Source organism: Rattus rattus, chromosome 17, assembly GCF_011064425.1.
Source record: "Rattus rattus isolate New Zealand chromosome 17, Rrattus_CSIRO_v1, whole genome shotgun sequence".
Lineage (NCBI taxonomy): Eukaryota > Metazoa > Chordata > Mammalia > Rodentia > Muridae > Rattus > Rattus rattus.
The window spans coordinates 39,773,569-39,794,870 of record NC_046170.1 but is presented as its reverse complement, the minus strand read 5'-3'; the positions used below and the strand labels follow the sequence as shown (position 1 = coordinate 39,794,870).

Sequence of the window (21,302 nt, the reverse complement as noted above, 5' to 3'; positions counted from 1 at the left end):
CAAGGCCAGGCTGGTCTACAGAAAAAACTCTAGAACAGCCTGAGCCACATAGAGACCTTGTCTCAGACAAAACAACAACAACAACAGATCCTCTGTCTGCCAGAGCAGCCTCTCCTGGGGACGTTGGCACCCAAGGCCTTCGTGGTCTTGCTCACATTAACTTGCCTGGCAGTGACAGGAGGAAGGAGGGACACAGTGTTCAACCTCCTACTGCCAACTACAAAGCCATATGCTCCTGTCATCCCAAGGAACATGGTTCCTGGACCCCGAGTGTCAGTGAGCAGACAGCATGTGGAGTGCAGTCGTGCTGGGCTGTCAGCTGTGCATTAAGAACAGCTGCAGGGCCGGGACTGGGAAGGCCACCTGCTTCTCCCAGCTCCAGCTCCAGCAGGCTCAGGCCTGTGCGCACACTCACTCGTTTTTCCTGACCAGTGGTCCTTTGAGCTTGGTCTCCAGCCCCCCGAAGAAGCCTTTCATGTTCTCCGTGTTCTTCAGCAGCCGCTCAGCAATGTCCTTCTTCTCTGCCAGCCAACTGTTCGCTGACTTCAGGTAGGAGTCAATGCTGCCAGCGGGCTTCTCCCTGGGCTCTGTAGGGGGCAGGTGCGGCTTGCCTTGAAAGGGGGGAGAGATGGAGTAAGCAGCAGTTTGCAGCTCCGGCAGGAGAGGGAGAGTGCCTCAGGGAGCTTCCCAGGGACTGCAGGGCATGAGGTGCTGCCCTCAGTCTCCTCAACAGGGTGGTCAGAGGCAGCGGTGGCTTAGCAACCTCCCCAGACAGGGCCTCCTTGGGGCGTTCAATAAGAACAGACTACACAGAAAAGCGGGCAAGAGCCATGAGGAAGGCAGAGGTGGCCTGAAGGCGCTGGCATCTGGGAAGAAGATAAATCTACACTGAGAGCCACACAGCAGGTCTGAGAGACTGGCAACAGGAGGGAAGGGGCTGTCCTGGGTGTGGTACAGGGCAGAGACTCAGACCTGTCTCAAAGGCATCTGGAATGGGCCTTTCTAAGGTAAATGTGGGAGAGAAGGGATGGGGAGAGGTGGGTGGGCATTCCAGAATTCCTTCCTTAGGCGGGTGTGGAATAACCCCACAAAGGTAACCCCGATGGGTGCAGACTGGGTGAATAGGATGAACCCTTTTTGACAGGATGTAGCCGTCAAGCAAACAGCCTACCGTGATCTATAGTAATCGGGCCATTTGGGGATGCTGGGAGCAGGAGACCTGGAGCACATGCAGAGGGAGGGGCTGCTCCACGAGAGTGGAGCAATAGTGACAATGTGTGCTATAAGGGACACCTCAATTACCCATGCCCAGGCCTATGGAGACAGGGAGGGCCCAGCACCCTCCTTGGAGAGTTGAACCGGTCTCTTCTGGCTGGCTGTCAGGTCAGCACAGACACCCTGGAGCTCCTGCCTACAGACCCTTTCAACACCACAAGCCAAAAGAGACTTCCGGGCTCTGTATCATTGCTTGGTCACCCCCAGCTACCCTGGACTCTTCCCAGGGTGTGATCCTAGGCTGCTCCCTGGGATAGCCTGCTCTGAATTCTCCTTTGCAGGAGCGGAAGCTGAGACTCCACAGACAGCCTCCTGTCATTGCCTTTGCAGCATGGACAGCCAGGCCCTGACCCCACACGCCTCCCATGGCTCCTCCCACACTGGAGTCTCATGCCTGCTGTCCTCCCAACATCAGCTCCTTCTCTCTGGAGGCCACACGGCACCTGCTGTTAATAAAGGAAGCTTCCCTTCACGCTGTGTTCCAGCACAGAGCTCCCATTCCAGGGTGGCTGCTCTGCTCAGCCGTACTCACCCAGGTAGTAGTAGGTGAAGCACATGGTCATGAGGTTCTTGGCAGGCCCGAAGTCGTCCATCTGGTGGCATCTGGGGTGGGAGCAAGATTGGCTGGCTAGAGCCCCATTGCCCAACTCCCAATGATTCACCTGCCTCTGCTTCCTGAGTGCTGGGATTAAAGAATTGTGCCTCCACAGCCCCAGCACCCCTGCAAGTTAGTGAAGCAGGACCAAGATGCTGCCACACCACAGTGATGACTGGAACAGTGGTCAGGAGAGCCGCTGCAAGTGCATGGCCTGGCTCTAGGTGCGGGAAGATGTTTGTGGCCTTCAGTCTGCTCTCTTTCACATTAAGGTCAAATCAAGGCCTAGGAAGCTCAGCCTAATGTATCCTAGCAGGGGCAGGACTAGAAGTCACCTCAAGTGTTGGTCACACCACTGAGACAGACTATCTCGCTGCTGCTCCTGTTTCTCAGGCCGCATCAGGATGTTAGTGCCATCCCTCACAGGAGCCTCAGGTCTCCTGGAGGGCTGTAAGGACATGAACACTGGATAACCCCAGGCTCGACTCAGTGGTTGGGTGGAGTAAGAATATGTATGACTCCTAAGACCCCGGCCACTGCTGTCCCTACTGCTCCAGGGACAGCACTTGTGAGCCACAAGTGGAGAAAGACTCATGTCTTTCATATCGCTTGTTGAAAATCAAAACAAACTACTGTGTACAAGAAAGCGGCATACTGAGTACCGTTCTTACTCTGAAAAGGGACCGTCTTACTGTACTGGACTGTGCTAAAGGTTATAGCCAAATAGTAATGGGACAGTCACACAGCCATTGGACTCAGCAAACAAAATGAGAAAGGAACTTCAAAAGGAGGAGATTCTACTTGTCCAGTTACAGATGTTGTGCTGTGAATAAGAAGGGCAAACAGAATGACCTCATCTCCCATGGGGGATGCTGGTCACAGATTCTAGCCCAGAGTGGGTGACAGCTGTTGTGCGTTACTCAAGAGCTGGCTCGTGGGGGTGGGAGAGGGGGAAAGGACAGCTGCAGGAGGCTGTGGAGAGGACATTACTCACTCAAACAGCACCACCGCGAAGGACTGCACCAGGCGGTAGAAGGTTGGCTCGGACACACACTTGGACTTGCAGCGCTGTGCAGAAAGAACGAGGCGTGTTAGTGGGACTTGTCACTCTGCCTGTCTCCATGCACTTGGAAGGGCCTCGATGGCCACTCTCCCTCCACCAGCACTCTGGGAGGACACAGGCGCTCCTCAGGACCCTCTGTGCTGGAAACCTCACATCCAGCTCCCCTGTGGGAGAAGCATGGAGAGACAAAACCCCAAATGACAACATTGGCTATTCCTGGGTTTGTTAATTACTTTTTCCCTGCATTTTCTAATTTCTCTATGAAGAATGCATCCCTGCAGTAGAAACATGCAAGATGTGATTCTTTCCTGAGCTCTGGTTTTGCCTGGTTTCCACAATCTTGACTATGTTATTTTTTGCAAAATTTGAATGCTAGAGGTTATTTAATAGAAACATGTATGGACACAGCCCACATGCTTGTCTCTGGAAAAGAAACTGGGGTGGGGGTGGGGGTTCCCAAGCCTGCCACAGTCCCTACTCCTTTCAAAGTTGAGCTTGCAGTCAGGGAAAGACCTTCATATCCTGCCCCAGCTGACTTTGACCTCGGTGTGCTGGCTTCTGCCCTCCACTCTCTTGATCACAGTGGCCCTGAGCAGGCTCCTGGTCCCCTCACCCCCTTTGCCTGCATTCACCTGTGCGCTCACAAAGCGTGCGAACCACTCCCGGCCTTTCCCATCTTCTCCGCTGCAGTATTCCCCAAACTTGGCTTTTTCCTCCTGGTCCAGGTCCTCCCTGGGGAAGGGCAGAACAAAAACAGGGCTCCAATTCCTAGAATGAAACTCCAGGAGGGGAGGGGGTGAGGAGGGAGAAGGACTGTGGGGTGCTGTTCCCAAGGCTCAGCACCTTCCAGGGAACAATCCAGGGGACAGTCTCTTCTAGTTATTTCTGAAGCCGGGAGCCTGACTTCAAGGTCCAGATATGGCTGGAGCATCAGATGGGGCCCGCCCAGTGGGAATTCCATCCACATGTCTGCTGCAGGCCTCTTGCTCAGTGATGAGGGCACAGGCCCTAAGAGCCCTTACTTCTCTAGGAATAGTCAGCATTTTCCTCAAATTTAGAGAGGACAATGAGGCAGAAAGCTTGAGATTGGCCAGCCTCCATGATTTGTACTTATGGGTTTGTCACCAGGCAATAGTAATATTATTAGTTATATGTAAAATATTATATACAAACATTAGGGGTTGGGGATTTAGCTCAGTGGTAGAGCGCTTGCCTAGCAAACACAAGGCCCTGGGTTCGGTCCTCAGCTCCGAGAAAAAAAAAAAACCCAAACATTAACATATTACAATGTTAATTGACATATATATTCGTATATAACATGTTATATGTATTATAAAACATAATGCCTAAATATTAAAAATATGCAAAATATAATAATATATATATTTAGATATATATTTCTTTGTCTCAAATTTGCTATATGGCCAATGGTGACCTTGACCTCTTCAACCTCCTGCCTCCACCTCCCGAGCGATGGGATTACGACCATATGCCACCACTCTTGGTTTCTGTAGTACTCAGGACTAAGTGCACATTGGGCTCATGCACACTGGGCAAACACTTTGCCGGAAGGGCCACCACCATAGCCCAACAGGTCAACACATGTATTGCTTTTAATGAAAGTGGACAACCGCACCGTAAGCCAGGCTCCGCGAGACTATAGCTGTGGGCAGATTGTCCCCCTGAGAAGAGGCCTGACAGGATCCAGGCGCACACCCAGAGAAGCTCCGGTGCCTGAAGCTCTGCATCCCCACCAGCTCGGGAGGTGCTGATGTGGCTGCTCCATCAGAATCTGAGTTCTGGTGAGCTGCGGCAGCTGCTAAGGGATCAGTGACTGGACCCCAGTACATGTTCTGCCTCATGCGTTGCCTTGATTATGCTGTCTCTCCACGGCTGAGGCAATCCTCAATACTCAGGAAAGAAAAGAATGCACCGAGGAAATCCCGGACTGAGTATGGCAGCTCCTCACAGAGTTTATCACTGGTCTCTTCACAGCATCTTCTGCCTGAGTGGCAACAGGGGCACAGCCATACCTTACAGGCTACTGAAGACATCATGGTGGGCAGTCTCTTATCTGGTCCTGTGGTCCCCATGAGGCCCACTCATGAAATGGAGTCATGTGAGGAAACTAAGAGGACGTGGATGAACTGGCTACTCTGAGCCTATGTTCCAGAGCCAACCAGGATAAGCAGGGAGTCAACCGTGCTGAGGACCATTCCCTGTGGCCACCTTGGTGCTGGCCTCCCACCTATGAGTTGTCAGTATGCTGCCCCCCAGACAGTCCTGGACAGCCTGTAGGGACATGGTCTGCTGCTGAGGACCAGGAAACAGGCATTAGTTGGTCCAGGGTGGAGCCCAGGACTGGAGAGTCTTTATCTTTTGTTGTTGTTGTTGTTGTTGTTGTTGTTTTTCAGAGCTAAGAACCTGGGGCCTTGAGCGTATAAAGCAAGCATTCTACTACTTTGATAGGTTGAATAAAAATGGCCTCTGGAGGGTCTCCCATAGGGAGTGGCAATTATTAAGAGGTGTGGCCTTGTTGGATTGGGTGTGGCCTTGTAGGAGTTGAAGTGTGTGACTGTTGGGGTGGGCTTTGAGGTCTCAAGCTATGCCCAGTGTGTTTCACTGCTGCCTGCAGATCAAGATGGAGAACTCTCATCTCCTTCTTCAGCGCCACGCCTGCCTGCAGGCCGCCATGTTTTCACCATGATGATAATGGACCAAACCTCTGAACTGTAAGCCAGCCCCAATTAGATGTTTTTCTTTATAAGAGTTGCTGTAGTCATGGTGTCTCTTCTCAGCAACAGAAACCTTAACTAAGACAATCCCTGAGCTAAACCCTCTACCCTCCAGGAGTAGGAGTTCTTTAAAACCTCCCAATGTTACTTTAGAAGCAGCCTAGGATGGCGAAGAGCCACTGTAGCCTGTAGTAGGTAGCAGGTCCCTGGGACCTGACAGCAGGCTAGTGTCCTTAAAAGACCCACACTGCATCCCAAAGAAGGCTTAACCCCCATCCTAAAGAGGGTCCACCCTTCTCCTCACAAAGAGTCTACCCTCCATCCCACAGAGGGCCTACCCTCCATCCCACAGAGGGCCTAACCCTCCATCCCAGAGAGGGCCTAACCTCCATCCCACAGAGGGCCTAACCCTCCACCCCAGAGAGGGCCTACCCTCCATCCCACAGAGGGCCTACCCTCCATCCCACAGAGGGCCTACCCTCCATCCCACAGAGGGCCTACCCTCCATCCCACAGAGGGCCTACCCTCCATCCCACAGAGGGCCTACCCTCCATCCCACAGAGGGCCTACCCTCCATCCCACAGAGGGCCTACCCTCCATCCCACAGAGGGCCTACCCTCCATCCCACAGAGGGCCTACCCTCCATCCCACAGAGGGCCTACCCTCCATCCCACAGAGGGCCTACCCTCCATCCCACAGAGGGCCTACCCTCCAGAGAAGATCTTTTCTACGTAGCTGCGCATGAACTCTCGAAGTGCCAAGGTCTCCTCGTCGGGGGCCGAATCAGCACTCTGATTGGAGGAGAAGGATTCATTGGAGGAAGAGCGTCGGTCCTGGTCCCAGGACGGGTGCGATGGTGACTCGCCCATGTCATTCTCACTGTCTGCGGACTCGGTGGTCTCACTCTCAGATGCACCATCACCCAGGGAGCCATCCGGGTCCTGGAGTGTTGAAGGCGCTGCTTCCAAAGGAGGGGAGGTAGGTGGTTCAGTCCCAAAGTCAATCAGGGAGCCCACAGGGACTTCTGGGGCCTCCATGGTAGCTGGGCTGCCGCACAGGATGTGCACAGCCCGGGAGCTGCTTCCTGAAGCTGCACGCACTGTGGTGTTGGGAGTCACTGGCCACCAAGGCTGGAGTCTCTAGCAGCTCAGCGGCCCCGTGGCGTCTGGAATGGAAACAGACACAAACACTGTCACCATGAGAAGGACAGTTCCCCAAGGAAAGTCGCTGAGCACAAACAGACTTGAGGAAAGCGTGAGTCACACTTTTCCTACACAGATGATAATCTCTGTACCTACAGAGTCCCGGATGCCAACAGCCAGCGTCTGTTTCTCATGTCCACTTTGCTCTATGCGGAAGCACGGCACGGGCACTTGCTAACCGAAAGACACCAGCATCAGGATCCCTCCCAGCCAAGCAGCACACCACACCTCTATGTGCTCCAGCCAAGCAAAGCAGAGCTAAGGACCGCCCACTTGCACTGGCAGCAGAGATGGACCAGGCACAGTGCTCCTGCTGGCTCATTGGAAGTGGCTCCCGGCTAAGCCATCATCCCTGAGCTCCTTTCTCCTCAGTCTTCCCTCCAGACCCGGAGCCTGCACCTCTTCTTGCTGCTTCTCAGAGTCTGAGTGGTTCCCTGTGCTTCGACCACCAGGACACCAATGGGACGTCACCACCTGTGCTTTGATTATGAAGCCGGCAGTTCCTCCTCTTCTCCCTCCTCTGTTCCTCTCTTCCTTCCCCCTTTCCCTCCCTCCCTTTCCCCACTGCTGAATCCTGTTCACCCTGAAGGCCAAGCTCACGTGTCCGTCTTTTGAGAGGCTTCTCTCCTCAGCAATTCAAAATCACTTATGGTCCCTGCTGACCTGGCACTAGCATTTCTTCTAGATTGGTAGTGCGGACTCTTACTGAGCATCTGGCGCATGAATGAGCACACTTCAGTGGGAACATGTTTATGCCGCAGAGAGAGAGAAAGCACGGGATGCAGGTCACACAGACCAGAGCTGTGATGGACAGTTCAAATTTCAAACCCAGTTTCTAGTACTGGTTCAGAAGTCATTCTTATCAGTACTAAGGGGCAGCAGCCAAGTGGCGCAAATACCTGGGACAGCCTTGCTTGAGGGTAGAGGCCTATCAGACAAGACACCCAGGAGGTGGCTGCAGGGAGCAGGACCGCCATCTGCACTGCTGAGATTACTACATCTTCTGGGGGAAGTGCAGCTCAAACCCACACATGCTGACTCCTAAGAGCTTAACACTTACAGGTTGATCATAGATTCCCTCTAAACACTCAGCCCAAGATATTTTTAGATTCTGAGTCAGAAAGATAGAACAGCTGGCTCTGGTCACCATCCTCATGCACACATGCGCAGGGGCAGTGGTACACGTGCAGTGGACACAGAGGTAGTAGTACACGTGCAGTAGAGGCCATAAAGCCTTCCTCAGTGCAGAAGAAGCTCACCAGCCTTGCCTCTGATGTCTTGTCTAGGCCAGGACAGTAGCAAGAGCCCAGAAGGTCAGAAGGTAGTTAAGTGGCAGCTCAGAAAGAATGGATAAAGAGGGGGCACTAGGATCCCCTCTCCCAGTAACATCTGCTCCCTATGGCCCTGCTTTCTAGGAAGGTCTCCCATGTGACACAGCAAGACTGGATTGGATGTAGAAGGGCCATGTGGTGCCACATTATGACTCTCCAAAGTACAGGAAGCCACACACATGGTGACATGCTTGTGGCTACCCATGAAGAACATACAAGGAAAGCATCTGCAGTGACTCTGGTGGGAACACTGTTAATCCTACCACATTGTAGATTCATTCTGCTCTCAGTAAATCCTTGAGTCTCACTAAAGTGCAAACCACTCAGATGAGCACACAAGAGGCAGCCCAGCCACTAAATGCTTAGACAAGTCTTGGGCCACTCGAATCAGCACAGAGAAACATGTAAAATTTCCGGCTGTGGTGGCTCATGCCTGTAATCCCAGGCAGAGACACGAAGATCCAGTGTTCAAGGCCATGCTCAGCTAAAAAGTGAGTTTGAGGCTACTACATTTGACCCTGTTTCAAAAAAAAAAAATTAAAACACACGAATCAGAACATTTATGCACCAAGGTACAAAAACTCAACAATGGCAATCCAACATGCCTTTAATCCCAGCACTCAGGAGGCAGAGGCAGGGGGATCTCTGTGAGTTCTAGGCCAGCCTGATCTGCAGAGCTAGTTCTAGACCAGCCAGGGATACACAGGAAAACCCTGTCCAAACCAACCAAACGAACAAAAACCACCACAATGCAAACACCACCAAAGCTCTAGTAAATCTGACATTCTCCAGCTCACTGGATTTGAGTGCAGATACGACTTCAGAAATTTCATGTCTGTCAAGAATGTGAATGCTTGAAATTTATTCTAAGAAAAGAACTCAAACCATCAAAATCAGTTGCACAGGAAAAAAAATGTTATTACAGTAGTATCCGTGAACGTGACAGACAGGCTTCTACACATAGCGAGTGAAGAAGTTATAACATGGACATCACAGCAGTCGGTGTCTGAGGTGGTGAGGACAGCATTGATAGTTACAGAAAATGTCCTACTGTGCACCATCTCTACTGGGACACTGGGAACACTGGAATATAACAGTGGACTGGAGACACACTCAGCACTCATAACAGGATGGCACTGAGTTCAGATCCCTCCCTCAGCCCATTATCAGACCAGTGACCCATGAGTCAAAGAAGAAGCCAGTTAGGGAACAAGAACCACATGGGTCTGTCATCACAGGACGCACAGAAGACTGACTTACTAAGGCTGTTTCTGACCCAGCTGTGGGCTCATGGGGCTGGCAAGGTGGATAAGTCACCTCCAAGAAGCCCAGAGCTAGCTCTGCTGCTATGTCTTAGTCATTGTTCTATTGCTGTGAAGATACACAATGACTACAGCAACTCTTAAAAAGGAAAGCATTTAATTGGGCCTTAAGGTTCAGTCCATTATCATCGTGGCAGGAAGCATGGCAGTGTGCAGGCAGACACAGTGCTGGGGAGGACCTGTGAGTTCTACAGCTTGATCCACAGGCAGAGAGACACAACAGCCTAGCTTGAACATTTGAAATCTCAAAGCTCACCATCTCCAGTGACATCCAACAAAGCCACACGTCCTAATCCTTTCAAATAGTACTACTCCACATGATTTATGGTGGCCATTTTCACTCAGACCAGCACGGATGGTGACAAGAACACAGGCCAGGGACAGGAGAGGAGGCAAAGGGGTCAGACGCTGGCTTGGCCTTGAGCATGGCAGCGCGTTTAGGTCCTCACCCTGACAATGCTTACATCATGGCCTCATCTCTCTCAGAGGAACAGGCCAGCTAGCCCGGCCTGCACTCAGAGCCGGGATGCCCTGGTGAGGTGTAGCCGAGAGCAAGGGCTGGGATGTCTGCTTCTGTGTGCTCACAAAGTGCGAGAGCTGGTAAAGTGCTTGCCACACAAGCACAAGGGCTGTGTTTGATCCTTGAACCTGTGTTAACACAAACAAGCAGCCGTGTGCAATAGTGAGCACCTGCAGTCTCACTAAGGTGGTGAACAGGAGGAACCCCGCAGCTCCCAGGCCAGCCGGCTTACTCTGATCTGCAAGTCCCAGCAGGCTCAGAGAGAGAGCCTATTTCAAAAGTAAGGCATGGGGTGTATAAACTGAGGACATGGACACGACTGCTCCATGGTTAAGGGGAAGGTTTTTATTGTAGATATGAGAGAGAACAGCCAGAGGAAGAGTCGAGAACAGAGAGATAAAGTGGTCGACTGATCATAGCCAGCAGACTGGACCTGGATATGAGAGAAGAATGGGGGGAGGGGTGGAAATGAGCGATGAAGACAGAGAGAGGGAGGCCCAGCCAAAATAGCAGAGTCATAAGGAGAATAAGTAGCTGGGACGTTTAAGGGAGGAGAGGAGGGGAGGTGAACTCTGAAACATGTAATGGACATTTCTTGGTGATAGTGAGAGATCCTGGAAGCCAGCTGTGGTTTGGTATGCTTATAGGCACCACAGCTATCCATGTGTCCCTTCTACCAGTGGTAAGGAAACTATCTCCTTCTGGTAGAGAGGAACAGACTTTACCAGCTCCTGAGAAATACTGGCTTTTGTGTAACCACCAGAATTTGGGGAAACAGAGCTTCCTTTGGACCTTTGGATGGAGAAAGACATCTGACATTGACTTCTGACTACACACACACACGCCACACACACACACACACACACACACACACACACACACACACAGACACACACACAGACACACACACACACACACACACACACACACAAACAGGTATACACACATATAGTACTACTGAGATGTTCTCAGATAATGCCCCAAACAGTGCTGCTGGGTCTGGTCTGGTGCCTAGAAGGCAATACCACACACAAGAGCTAAGGTGAGCATTGCCTAGGAGCTCCTTGCAGATGCTGGGCAGACAGGGGAGCCTTTCCATCTACATAAAGCCTGGACGGGCCGTAGGAAGTTTGGGGAAAGGTAATGCAGGTCAGGGTTGCAGGGCCATATAGGTAAGCCCTGGTAGGCAGCTGTGGCATCAGCATTGTGAGGGTAAGGAGGGCACCCTAACTTCCTCCTTGGGTTCCTCCCGGCCCCACCTTTGCCTCGGCCCTTCCCAGCCAGGCTTCAGGAGGAACTATGACAAGATTGCCTGCTATTGCATTTGGCCACATCCCTGAGCTTTGCTCAAACTCTGATTTTCCCAACACTACCAGGGTGAGAGCTAGGACTTCCCTAAAAGGTAACTGAGCAAAAAAGGCATATGTGTGTACATGCATGTTCTAGTCTCCCTGTAGCCTAGCCTTTGCATGAACAGGACACACAGTGCAACACTTGCTTTGTCTCTTGTCCTAAAACTGCCAAGAGTGGAGGTAGAAGGGGGCTGGCAAGGTTGCAGCATAGTCCTGGGTTATGAAGGTAGCCTGATGTCATCGCCAGGGCCTTAGAAATAATGGAGGTCAGAGTCAGAAAGGGAGCTGATGACACTAGAAAAATTGAAAGCCAAGGAGCACGGGCAGATGCCACGGGAAGCAGGAAAACATATTTTCCCTGCAGCCCTGAGAGGAATCTTTCAAGCACCTTGACTATCCCAACAAAGTGTCTGAGAACATCTGAATTTCACAGTAGTAAAGCAGTAAACGTGAGCTGTTTAAAGCCACTAAGTACACAGTCCTTTCTTCCGGTAGCAATAAGGAAGGAAGGAAGACAAATGTTAGTATGTAAATACCTGTCAGGTGCAGACATCTGGGTATTTCTTGTACCCTCAGGGTACCAGAGACAAAGTTACTGAGACCTGAAGGCACTGCGGGGCCCTATTGGCCCACATCCACCACAGATCCTTTCCAACTCGGGCTGGGGTCTAACAGGCTTCTAAGATGGCCTATGAAAGCCACTCCCTCCTATTGGCCACACAAGCTCTGGAGACTCTGAAGATTCCAGTCCTTTCCTTAAACATGCTACCATGGCTGGGAGGCAGGAAGGCATTTGCCCTCTCCCTCTGCTTGTTCCTTCTGGCCTGCACCCATCATCGGTCCTTCTTCAACACTAGAAGACAACTGAATCTTCTGCCTCCAGCTAGTGGCTGTTTCTCTCATGACAGCTGCAAACACCCCGTGGCCCTGTCTGAACAGTGCTCTCTGGTGCCCTGCATGGTGCTTGGTTGGGAACTGACTATGCTGATCTCGATGCAAATGTGGGAGTGGGCAGAGCAGCCTCCTGGGACAGAAAACAACATGGGATGGAGTCCAACATCTCACTCCTTCACAGGTGCTTAACCTACTTACCCTGAGTGACGATGACCTTGTGCAATGGTTCACATTGTTACCCTCACAGGACTTAGACTCACCCATGAGATAGGTCTCTGGTACACCTGTGACAGATTATCTAGACGAGGTTCATTGCTTTTGTCTGCTATTGTATCACAGCAGAGAGCAGTTGAGATACCCTGTACAGCAGTCCAGCACTGCAGGCACAGTGGAGGAAAGGGGAAATTGTCACAAGGCTCACAGGACCTCAGTCCACCCCCACACATACCCGGCCTGCTGCTTCCTGTGACTCCATCTGTTTTCTGGACATAAACCCCTACAGCCTCCCCTTACACCCGTCCTGACCTAACAAGAACCCCAGATGGCTGTGACATGGTGCCCTGACACAGTCCCTGACAAAGCCCAGGGGGGCCAGTACCCCAACCAGGTGGCAGCCACTGGGAGTTCAAACACAAGCCACCTATCCTAAGACAAAAGAAGACCCTCAACTCTGCCAAGGTGGTGAGTTCAACCTAGATTTTAAAAAAAGAAAAAGGGGGCTGGAGAGATGGCTCAGCAGTTAAGAGCACCTGACTGCTCTTCCAGAGGTCATGAGTTCAATTCCCAGCAACCACATGGTGGCTCACAACCATCTGTAAAGAGATCCGATGCCCTCTTCTGGTGTATCTGAAGACAGCTACAGTGTACTTATATATAATAAATGAGTAAATCTTTAAAAAAAAAAAAAAGGAAAAGGAAAAGGACATGACTGCTGCTCCTAGGTGGGGTGGAGGAGAACCTTTATTGTAGATAAAAGGGAGAGCACAGCCAGAGGCAGGAAGATCTGGGAGAGTCCAGAGTGGACATGACCCTGAGCCACGTGAGGAGAGGGGGGAGGGAAAGGAAGAGGAGAGGGAAGGGAAGCAGGTGCAGCAGTCAGGAGGCCCAAAGAGAGCAGAGTAACCGAAGTGGTTGGCTTATATAGAGAAAAGCAGATGGGGGAAAGGCGGATCTTCTCAGCCTCTGGGCTGGAGGAGTTTAGGGTAGGAGATGGTATGCCGGCCAGGAGGGCCAGGTAACAGGTAGGCACTGAGAGAAGATGCAGAGAGAACCTGGCAGCAGGTATTCCCTTGCTTTGTCATGCTAAATAGTGCGGCACCCCAGCTGCCTTGGTCCTCCTGGGAGGCCTAACAACAACCCCAAAGATCTTGACCCAACAATCTGCTCCTCACTGAGGATCAGAGACCTAAGACTAGTTAAGGTAGGAAGTGGTAGCTGGCTGTTCGTGGAAACAGAAGTTGTTCCCATGAAGGTAAGCATGTCAAGCCGTGGAGAATATTATCACTGTCCTTTTAGACACAGGACTACACAGGTAACTGCTTCTAGAGCTATACCCAGTCAATATGGCTCCAGTGCAATTTACAGACTTGTAGAATCACATAAACCCATTACTGACTGCCCTTAGGTGACAAATGAGTTGAGTTTCTTGGTGGCCAAACCAAAGGTGACACGTGCTGTGCTATGAGACTCTTGTCCTGCTAGAGGCACCCACAGTCACTTTCTCCGAGTACCTGCTGAGCCCCCTGCTTCCCTCCCTCCCTGTGCAAAGATACTGGTTGTCTCAATCACAAAATCTCTAACAAGGCAGAGACAGACGTGTACCTTTAAATGAGCCTAGAAAGCAGCAGGCACCCAATCCTGTGCCTTGGAATGGGGATCTGCCTGGCTGGAGACTGCTGCTAGGCGAAGACATGCATGGCATTTTGTGAGCCTCCCGTCAGGTGCCAGATGTCTCATGCTGGCATTCTCAGAGTGCTTCCAGTGCCAGCTCAGTAAGGTGGCAGCCAAAACAGGAGTGGTGCTACAGTTGCTAGGAATGGAGCCACCATGAGGCTGTGAAAGTGGGAATTTGGCCATGTCCCCAGACATCAACAATACCTTACACATCTGTAGATTACACTCCTACGAGGAGGAGGATAGGAGAAGATACTCCTAGCATTTCTACCTCAGCCCCAGCGTCCAAAGGCACACTGCTGGTAATGGGGACAGTCCAATAATCTACATAATGGGGCAGCAGGACAAAGAAGCTGTCATCATGAATAGGCTTGGGGAAAGAAAGCTGAGGAGAGGCCAGGAGCACAAGAAAAGATCTCAGGGGAGACCATGAATAGCATCAACAGGCTGGGTCACTCTGTGGTAAGGGAAGACAGAGAGGAAATAACATCTAGGCTGTGACACTGTCCAAAGGTGGGCCTGAAACAGCGTTACCAAGTGCAGCCACTGCCGTGTAACTGTGATCAACTGTGTCAAGGTCTTGGGCTACACTGAAAACTAGAGACTGTTTTGGGGGTGGGGGCTAAAAAAAGGCTTGTTAAAAGAGAACTGCAACGTGACCTGTGAGGAGTTAGCCGGTTTGGGGTCTTCATTCAGGGTCCTGGACCTGAACCTGACCTGAAGACTGATGGGACACCCAGAAGAGCACAGCCATGGTCCTGAGTACAAGACTGGAGGCGAAACACCGATACTATAGCTCAGGGAGGATCTAGAAGTGGGTGAGGGTCATGAACCGGAAGCCTGTCCAGGACCACCTAGAGTGTGGTGCCAACACAAGAGCGGGACACATTGAGGAGATGGGGGAGCAGGCAGGTCTAGGGTGCAGAGCAGTAGGAACTGTTCTCAGAGGCCAGTTGAGGTTGGCATGGACCTGTGAGCACAGCTAGTCCCAGCCAGAGCTAACCAGTGGTGTGTCACGCCGGTGCCTCTGCATCTCAGGCAAGGGGAGGAGAAGTACAGGTAGGAGAGGACCTGCATGGGGTTCAGGTAGAATCTCAGACAAAGTCACATCAAGGACAGACAGTGAGTACATAGGAGGAGGAGTGGCAAGATATGGGAAAGGTAGCCGACGGTGAGTGTGCTGTCCACACATAGACCTGGGCCTACTACCTCTGAAACAGCACATCAGGCTAAGGATATAGGTAGCAAACCCATGACAGGACAGCAGCAGCAACAAATAGTACTGTGATTAAGTGATTCATGGATGCCACAACTCATTCTCATAAAAAGGACCTCTGAAACAGATACGTCCTTTACTTTAATGTGGAATTACATCACCACAGGCCCATCATGAAGTGCCTGTCACAGTGTGATGACAAGAATGGCAAGAATTGAGGCTGGAGAGATGGCTCAGTGGGTAAGAATACTGACTGCTCTTCCAGAGGTCCTGAGTTCAATTCCCAGCAACCACATGGTGGCTCACAACCATCTGTAATAGAATCCAATACCCTCTTCTGGTGTGCCTGGAGACAGCAACAGTGTACTCATATACATAAAATAAATAAATCTTTAAAAAAAAAAGAATGGCAAGAATTTGCTTATTTCTTAAGCAAAAATAAAGCATTCAAACCCTAACCACACTGCTGAGAGAGTCCTACAGGGCCTGCGCCTTCCCATGAAGAAATTCCTCCTTGAAAGGTACTCCGAGTGTGAGGCCGTAATTACTGTAAACACATGTGTGGGGCAACAGTCACACAAGCTGAAGTGATCTTGAGAGGCACTGACAAGCCTCTGATGGAAAGCCAGACCACAATGTTGCTTGTGCTGCTGAGGATGCTGAGAACGCCTTGGAAGGGGCCATCAGCTTTCTTTCTACAGCAATCCTGTGAGTAGCCATCCCTGGCTATGGGCTACTTGCACACATTGTGATCCTCAACCCAGAGTCCAGAGCCATCGGAGCCACCCATTTATACAGAGCAGTGGATTTAATTTGATACATTTGCAAAACTTTAAGAAAGGTGGAAGGATGAAGGAGAGAGCTGCTGGCATTCAAAGGCATTGAAATTACATCCTGCTGAGCTGCCACCAGGCTGGATCGTGTTACAGGAACATCACAGACCACAATGATGGCAGAGAGGAAGTGGGTGTTATGGTTGGGGCAGCTATTTGGAGATGGGGCCATGGCCTTCCATCTGTGAGGGATTGGACAGGAGAGACTGGACTGCTCTTCATGGCTTATAGGGTTCAAACAGGGTAAGGCCCATTAAACAGTATGGCCCTGAACATTGGGTCTTACCAGGAAAGCCAACAGGAAGGTTTCAACAGGGAGGGGCTCTGTTATTTCCCTCTGAGATGTTTCTCTGTGAAACTCAACCTAACTTTTCTCTTTTGTAACCCTCATTGTTTTACATGCAAAGGGATGCGGAGTTTAACAACTTTGGGAAGAAGGAGATGGCTAGCATATTTCCAAGGTCATGGGAAAGAGAGGACTGGCTGTTGGTCCCTCCCAGGGGGAGAAAACGATAGGTGATATTCTCCATGAAGAGCAGCTGGTCCAAAACTAGATGAGTCAGGATTTGTGCCACAGGCTAGGAGAGTGGCATGACCAAGACAGGCTCCTTCCTCCTTGATTTTGCTATCATGGAAAGTTCTAGAACAAACACCACCCCACAGCCAATATCCATAATGATCTAGCAGTAGTCTTTAGTCATAGCCAAAGTGGCCATGAAGCAGGGGATGGGAAGACTGTGATTATAAGCAACAGCTCCTCTGAGTTTGAGCCCTGGGCTTCTGTGTGGCATTCAAAACTCACAGGGTGATGGTTTTGTTATCTCAGGCAAGTCTGCTGTTCTCTGACTGTCACCATTCCTCAACTCCAGTGTTTCCACAATAGCCACATGCTCCAGCTCAATCTGTCACTGGTCAGTCCTTCCTCTGTAAACAGCTACAGGGTTTGCTTGTTCACTTGCTCGTTTATTTGACACAGGGTCTTTTGCTGTGTATCCTCCATGGCCTGGAGTTTGCTATGTAGACCAGGCTGGCCTTGAACTCAGATCTGCCGTCCCTGCCTTCTGAGTGCAGGGATTAGAGGTGTGTGCTACCATGCCTGGCCAGCTGCAGCTTTTTTAACAGGACAAAAACTGGGACAGCTGGATGCAATTCAGGCTGACTGGCTTGACTTTCCATCCTTTTGGATAATTTGGCAAAATAGATGAACAACATCTGCATCTTGGTATGGAGAAAAGAGCTGGCCATGACCAGATGAAGACACACTCCCTCCCATGGGATATAAAAGTGTGCCTTCCCTAAAAGCCCACTGGAGGGCATGATGGGATTGAGGGATGGTTCATTCTCTTCAGGTTCAGTACTGTCTTCTGGTCCGGGGGGGGGGTCAAGCTCAAAGCTGTGCACGTGTAGAGGACATCTGTGTCCCGTGGGAGGAGAGATCAAGCTACTGTCCTGGAAGCAAGAAGCCCTGGCAAGCTGCCCGAAGTCCTCTGTGGAAAGGCCACTAGTGTCCCCTCCGCCTACTCAGGACACCTGTCATCCCTGTCAAAGCTGCCCACACAGCTCTCCAGGCAGAAAGGCAGAGATGCTGTCACTATTCAGAAACATCCTCAGGCAGGTACTTGAGCAACCCTGACCCTTCACCACTTCAGTACTGTGCACCCTGACCTTCAGGTCTGTCCTCCTCGCCTAGTTTGCCTCTCCCTCTGGCTAAACTCCTAGCTATGTGGAAGGCTGCTCCACTGCATGCAGAAATCTCAAGCTGACAGTGTTCTACACGGGGGCCTTCTGCAGGTCACTGGCATTCTCCGACCCCCTCATGTCATCAACCCTGCCTGCTCAGTCTATCTTAGGGCAATAACATAAACACACAGGGAAGATGGGAAAATAACCAAAATGGGCAACAGAAACACTGTGTAAACATTATTACATTAATTCCTCCGGCACTTCACTGAAATATGGGGGCAACACTGACAGCAGGGCATTGGGAAAATGTTAATGTTAAATGAAAAGAAGACTGAAACACAAAGGGCTCAAAGGGGGACCACAGCCGCTGGGCAGCCTGGCTGCCTTCGCAGGTTGCTGTAGGGATCGAATGGGTGATGGAAGAGGCCTGCCCAAGAGCTGGTTCTCAGCCTCACGCTGATGCTAGGTGTCGGGAGGGGGCTCTGCATGAGAATCCAGTGAGGAGAACCCTACAGCTCTGGGAAACACGTGCAGGTGACTATTCACCAATGGGGACTGAACACAGTCCTTCAGGGCGTTTTATGATCCAGTGAGAATCATTCTTGCAATATAAGCCCCAGTGTCCCCACTTTTAAGATAGGGTTTCATGTAGCTCAGGCTAGACGTAAGCTCACTATGTAGCCCAGGATGACCTTGAACTTTTGATCGCACTGTCTCCAGCTCTGGAGTGCTGGGACTATAGATGGGTTCCACCATACTCAGTTTTTGTGGTGCTGGGAGCTGAAGCCAGGGCTTTGAACATGCCACGAGAGCATTCTACCGACTGAGCTACACTCTCAGCCCTTGGTTTTTGGCTGTTTCTTGGTCGTCTGTTGGTTTTTGTTTTACGGTGAGATTTCACTCTGTAGTCAAGGTGTGCCTAGTTACCCAGTAAGTAGCTCAGGCCAACCTCAAACGGACTCATCCTCTTACCTCACAGAGAACATAAACGTGTCTCATCACACCCAACTTTAGCTTGATGAGAGAGCACAGGCATGCACAAGCACACTGAGAACTTGTGGTGTTGTTGTGACAGGATCTCACTCTGCAGCCTAGGTTGGCCTGGAAATAACCTGCCTCACCTTCTCCAGTGCTGGTGACATACTGGTGACATACTGGTTCCTTTATAGAGCTAGATTGGCCGCTGCACAGGAGGAGGCCACATGCACAGTGACCTCTGGAAGCAAACGCCCAACACCTTGGGTTCAAGACTCTGTTCTCAGAAGTCTTTCCTGACATCTCCACCCAAAACTGTCTACTACAGGCTGCCTGTGGCTGATCTGAGAAACGTCGTGCCTTGGAATACGTGTGTTTTCCACATGTGCCTTGCATACACAGCCTAAAGGTAATTGCATGCAGTATTTCTGTGTGCCCGCGTTTGACTCGAACCCTCACATGAGGTCTGTTATAGTGTCTCATTGGTGCTGAGGGCTTTAGGGTTTTAAGGACTGGGAATTTTAGATTTCCCAATTATGCAGGAGGCTCATTTGCTGTCACTCACTAGCTTAGCCCCAAAGGCTGTTCACTCAGTGAAGACAAAAGCCCCCTGTCTCACAAAGGAGCTGCAGAGACCCCTGAGCAGCAGCACAGCACTTAGCTTTGTCCAATCATCCACCCTGCTCTTCTTCCCCACAAACGCCACGCTGCTGCTGGCCCGACATGCAGTGACATTCCTTCTCTTCATTCAATCCAGGTTCTCTGTTCCAGGCTGTGCAGGCTGGGGCTTCTAGGCTCCCTGTAATTCTGGGCAAGTGCCTGGTCACTTGCCTCAGCACAAATGTGCCTTTGATACCTGCAGAGAATGCAGACTGGTGCCCCTGAAAATCTAATTCTGCCCGATAGGTGAAAGAGGCGATCAATATGTGACTACCACTGGAGTGACAGGAGGCTGTCATTTCTGCCCCTGCTGTCCTCAGCCTGGACTAAATATAGCCCAATACCTGGAAGAAGTATGGGGGAAGGAAGGGTCTGGCCATCCAGTCCTGGCTTAGGGGAAGAAGTAAGGTGGCTTGCTTTCCAGACTGGGAGCCAAATCCCCAAGGTTTTTCCTGTTGACTTGTCTCTATTTTCTTCTCTCCAGTGGCCCAGTCCCTAGGCCATTCCTTGGCAGCAGGTAGCCTGTGTCCAGGTCCCTCAGTCCCGAGGGAGGGAAACCCCTTTTCAGCTAGAAAAGTGCAAATGGGTGGAAACCCCACTCTTTTTCCTCTAGGTCTACTGGGACAAGGAAGTAAGCACAAAGACAGGAAAAGCACAAGGAAGCCTGGTAAGGCCCTGGCTGAGGGCTGAAGGACCGCAGAGGAGAGGACAGCACAGAGGCCTCTCTTTATCTGTGCTGTCCATGTTGCCCTCAGACAACTGCTGCCTGAAGACATCAACTAGAAATGTTCAGAAATCAGGTTCCTGTTTTAAACTGTGTCATTCTGGATAGTGTGATGGACCTCCTGACATGCTGCTCCATCTGCTTAAGAGAGCCGCATATCTACACTGTCTCCACTACTCACTTGATGTCACTTGACAGCCATGCTGCTTATCAGATCCACTGTGTTAGGACCCAGTCCTGAGTCTCGATAGCCTTTATTATATTCAATAATGGCCTCCAAGTGAAAGGCTATATGCTGGCCATTCACTATAGGACTGTGGAACTGCTCACCGTATCGCTGCTGTTAATCTCTTGGTGTGCCTAACTTATAAATTAAGCTTTAGGTTTGATAGCATTAGGGGATTGGGCATCTATGGGAACAAATGTATGGAAATATTGGCTAGGGAAGATCAGAACAGCTGGGCAAAGTCATGGGAGAAACAGTCCAGTGCAAAACCTGCAGAGGCTAATGCCTGCTGAAGCCAAGATACCAACCCTCCCTGAGAGACTTAAAGACAACGCGGAGTCTTATAACTTGACATGGGGAACACCCAGGGTTAATCCAAAATCACCCAGCACAGAAAGAACTGGGAAAGTCATCAGGAGAACCCTCAGATCACCTGAAAGGGCGCCATGACTGGAATCAGCTGACAGAGGTTTCTGAATGGCTATTATTAAAAACTATTCCAAGAAGCAAAGCAGGGTGGTCCTGAAGGAATAATTTAAAAGTCTCAGGGGAGAAGAAGATAAAGGGAAATCAAACAGAACTCATAGAATGGGGAATTAAAAACACTGGAGAGACTCAGCAGCCAAACAGGACGACACAGCAGAGTCAGTGAACACCAAAAGGTCAGCAAGCGCCTGATCCCAGCAAGGAGAAAAGACGAGGAAGTGAGAGAGCCCGCAGCCAAGGGCCAGCATCAAGGATCCAATATGTGTGTGCGGGAAGGAAGACAGCACGGAACAGAGGGAAAAACCCCAAAGCTATGG

General features: G+C 50.9%; 1 protein-coding gene across 2 annotated transcripts in view; it reads right to left on the bottom strand.

The window, feature by feature from the left end:
- The window catches only part of Kiaa0513 (KIAA0513 ortholog), a 49,036-nt gene that overhangs the window by 11,653 nt on the left and 16,081 nt on the right, over positions 1-21,302 (bottom strand). For both annotated transcript variants that reach the window (XM_032887411.1, XM_032887412.1), the window contains exons 2-6: positions 6,377-6,833; positions 3,566-3,665; positions 2,865-2,938; positions 1,808-1,878; positions 416-611 (exon numbers count right to left, since the gene is read on the bottom strand). In XM_032887411.1, coding sequence (XP_032743302.1) covers positions 416-611; positions 1,808-1,878; positions 2,865-2,938; positions 3,566-3,665; positions 6,377-6,705 — 770 coding nt within the window. In that variant the 5' untranslated portion in view covers positions 6,706-6,833. The remainder of the gene's footprint in view (positions 1-415; positions 612-1,807; positions 1,879-2,864; positions 2,939-3,565; positions 3,666-6,376; positions 6,834-21,302) is intronic.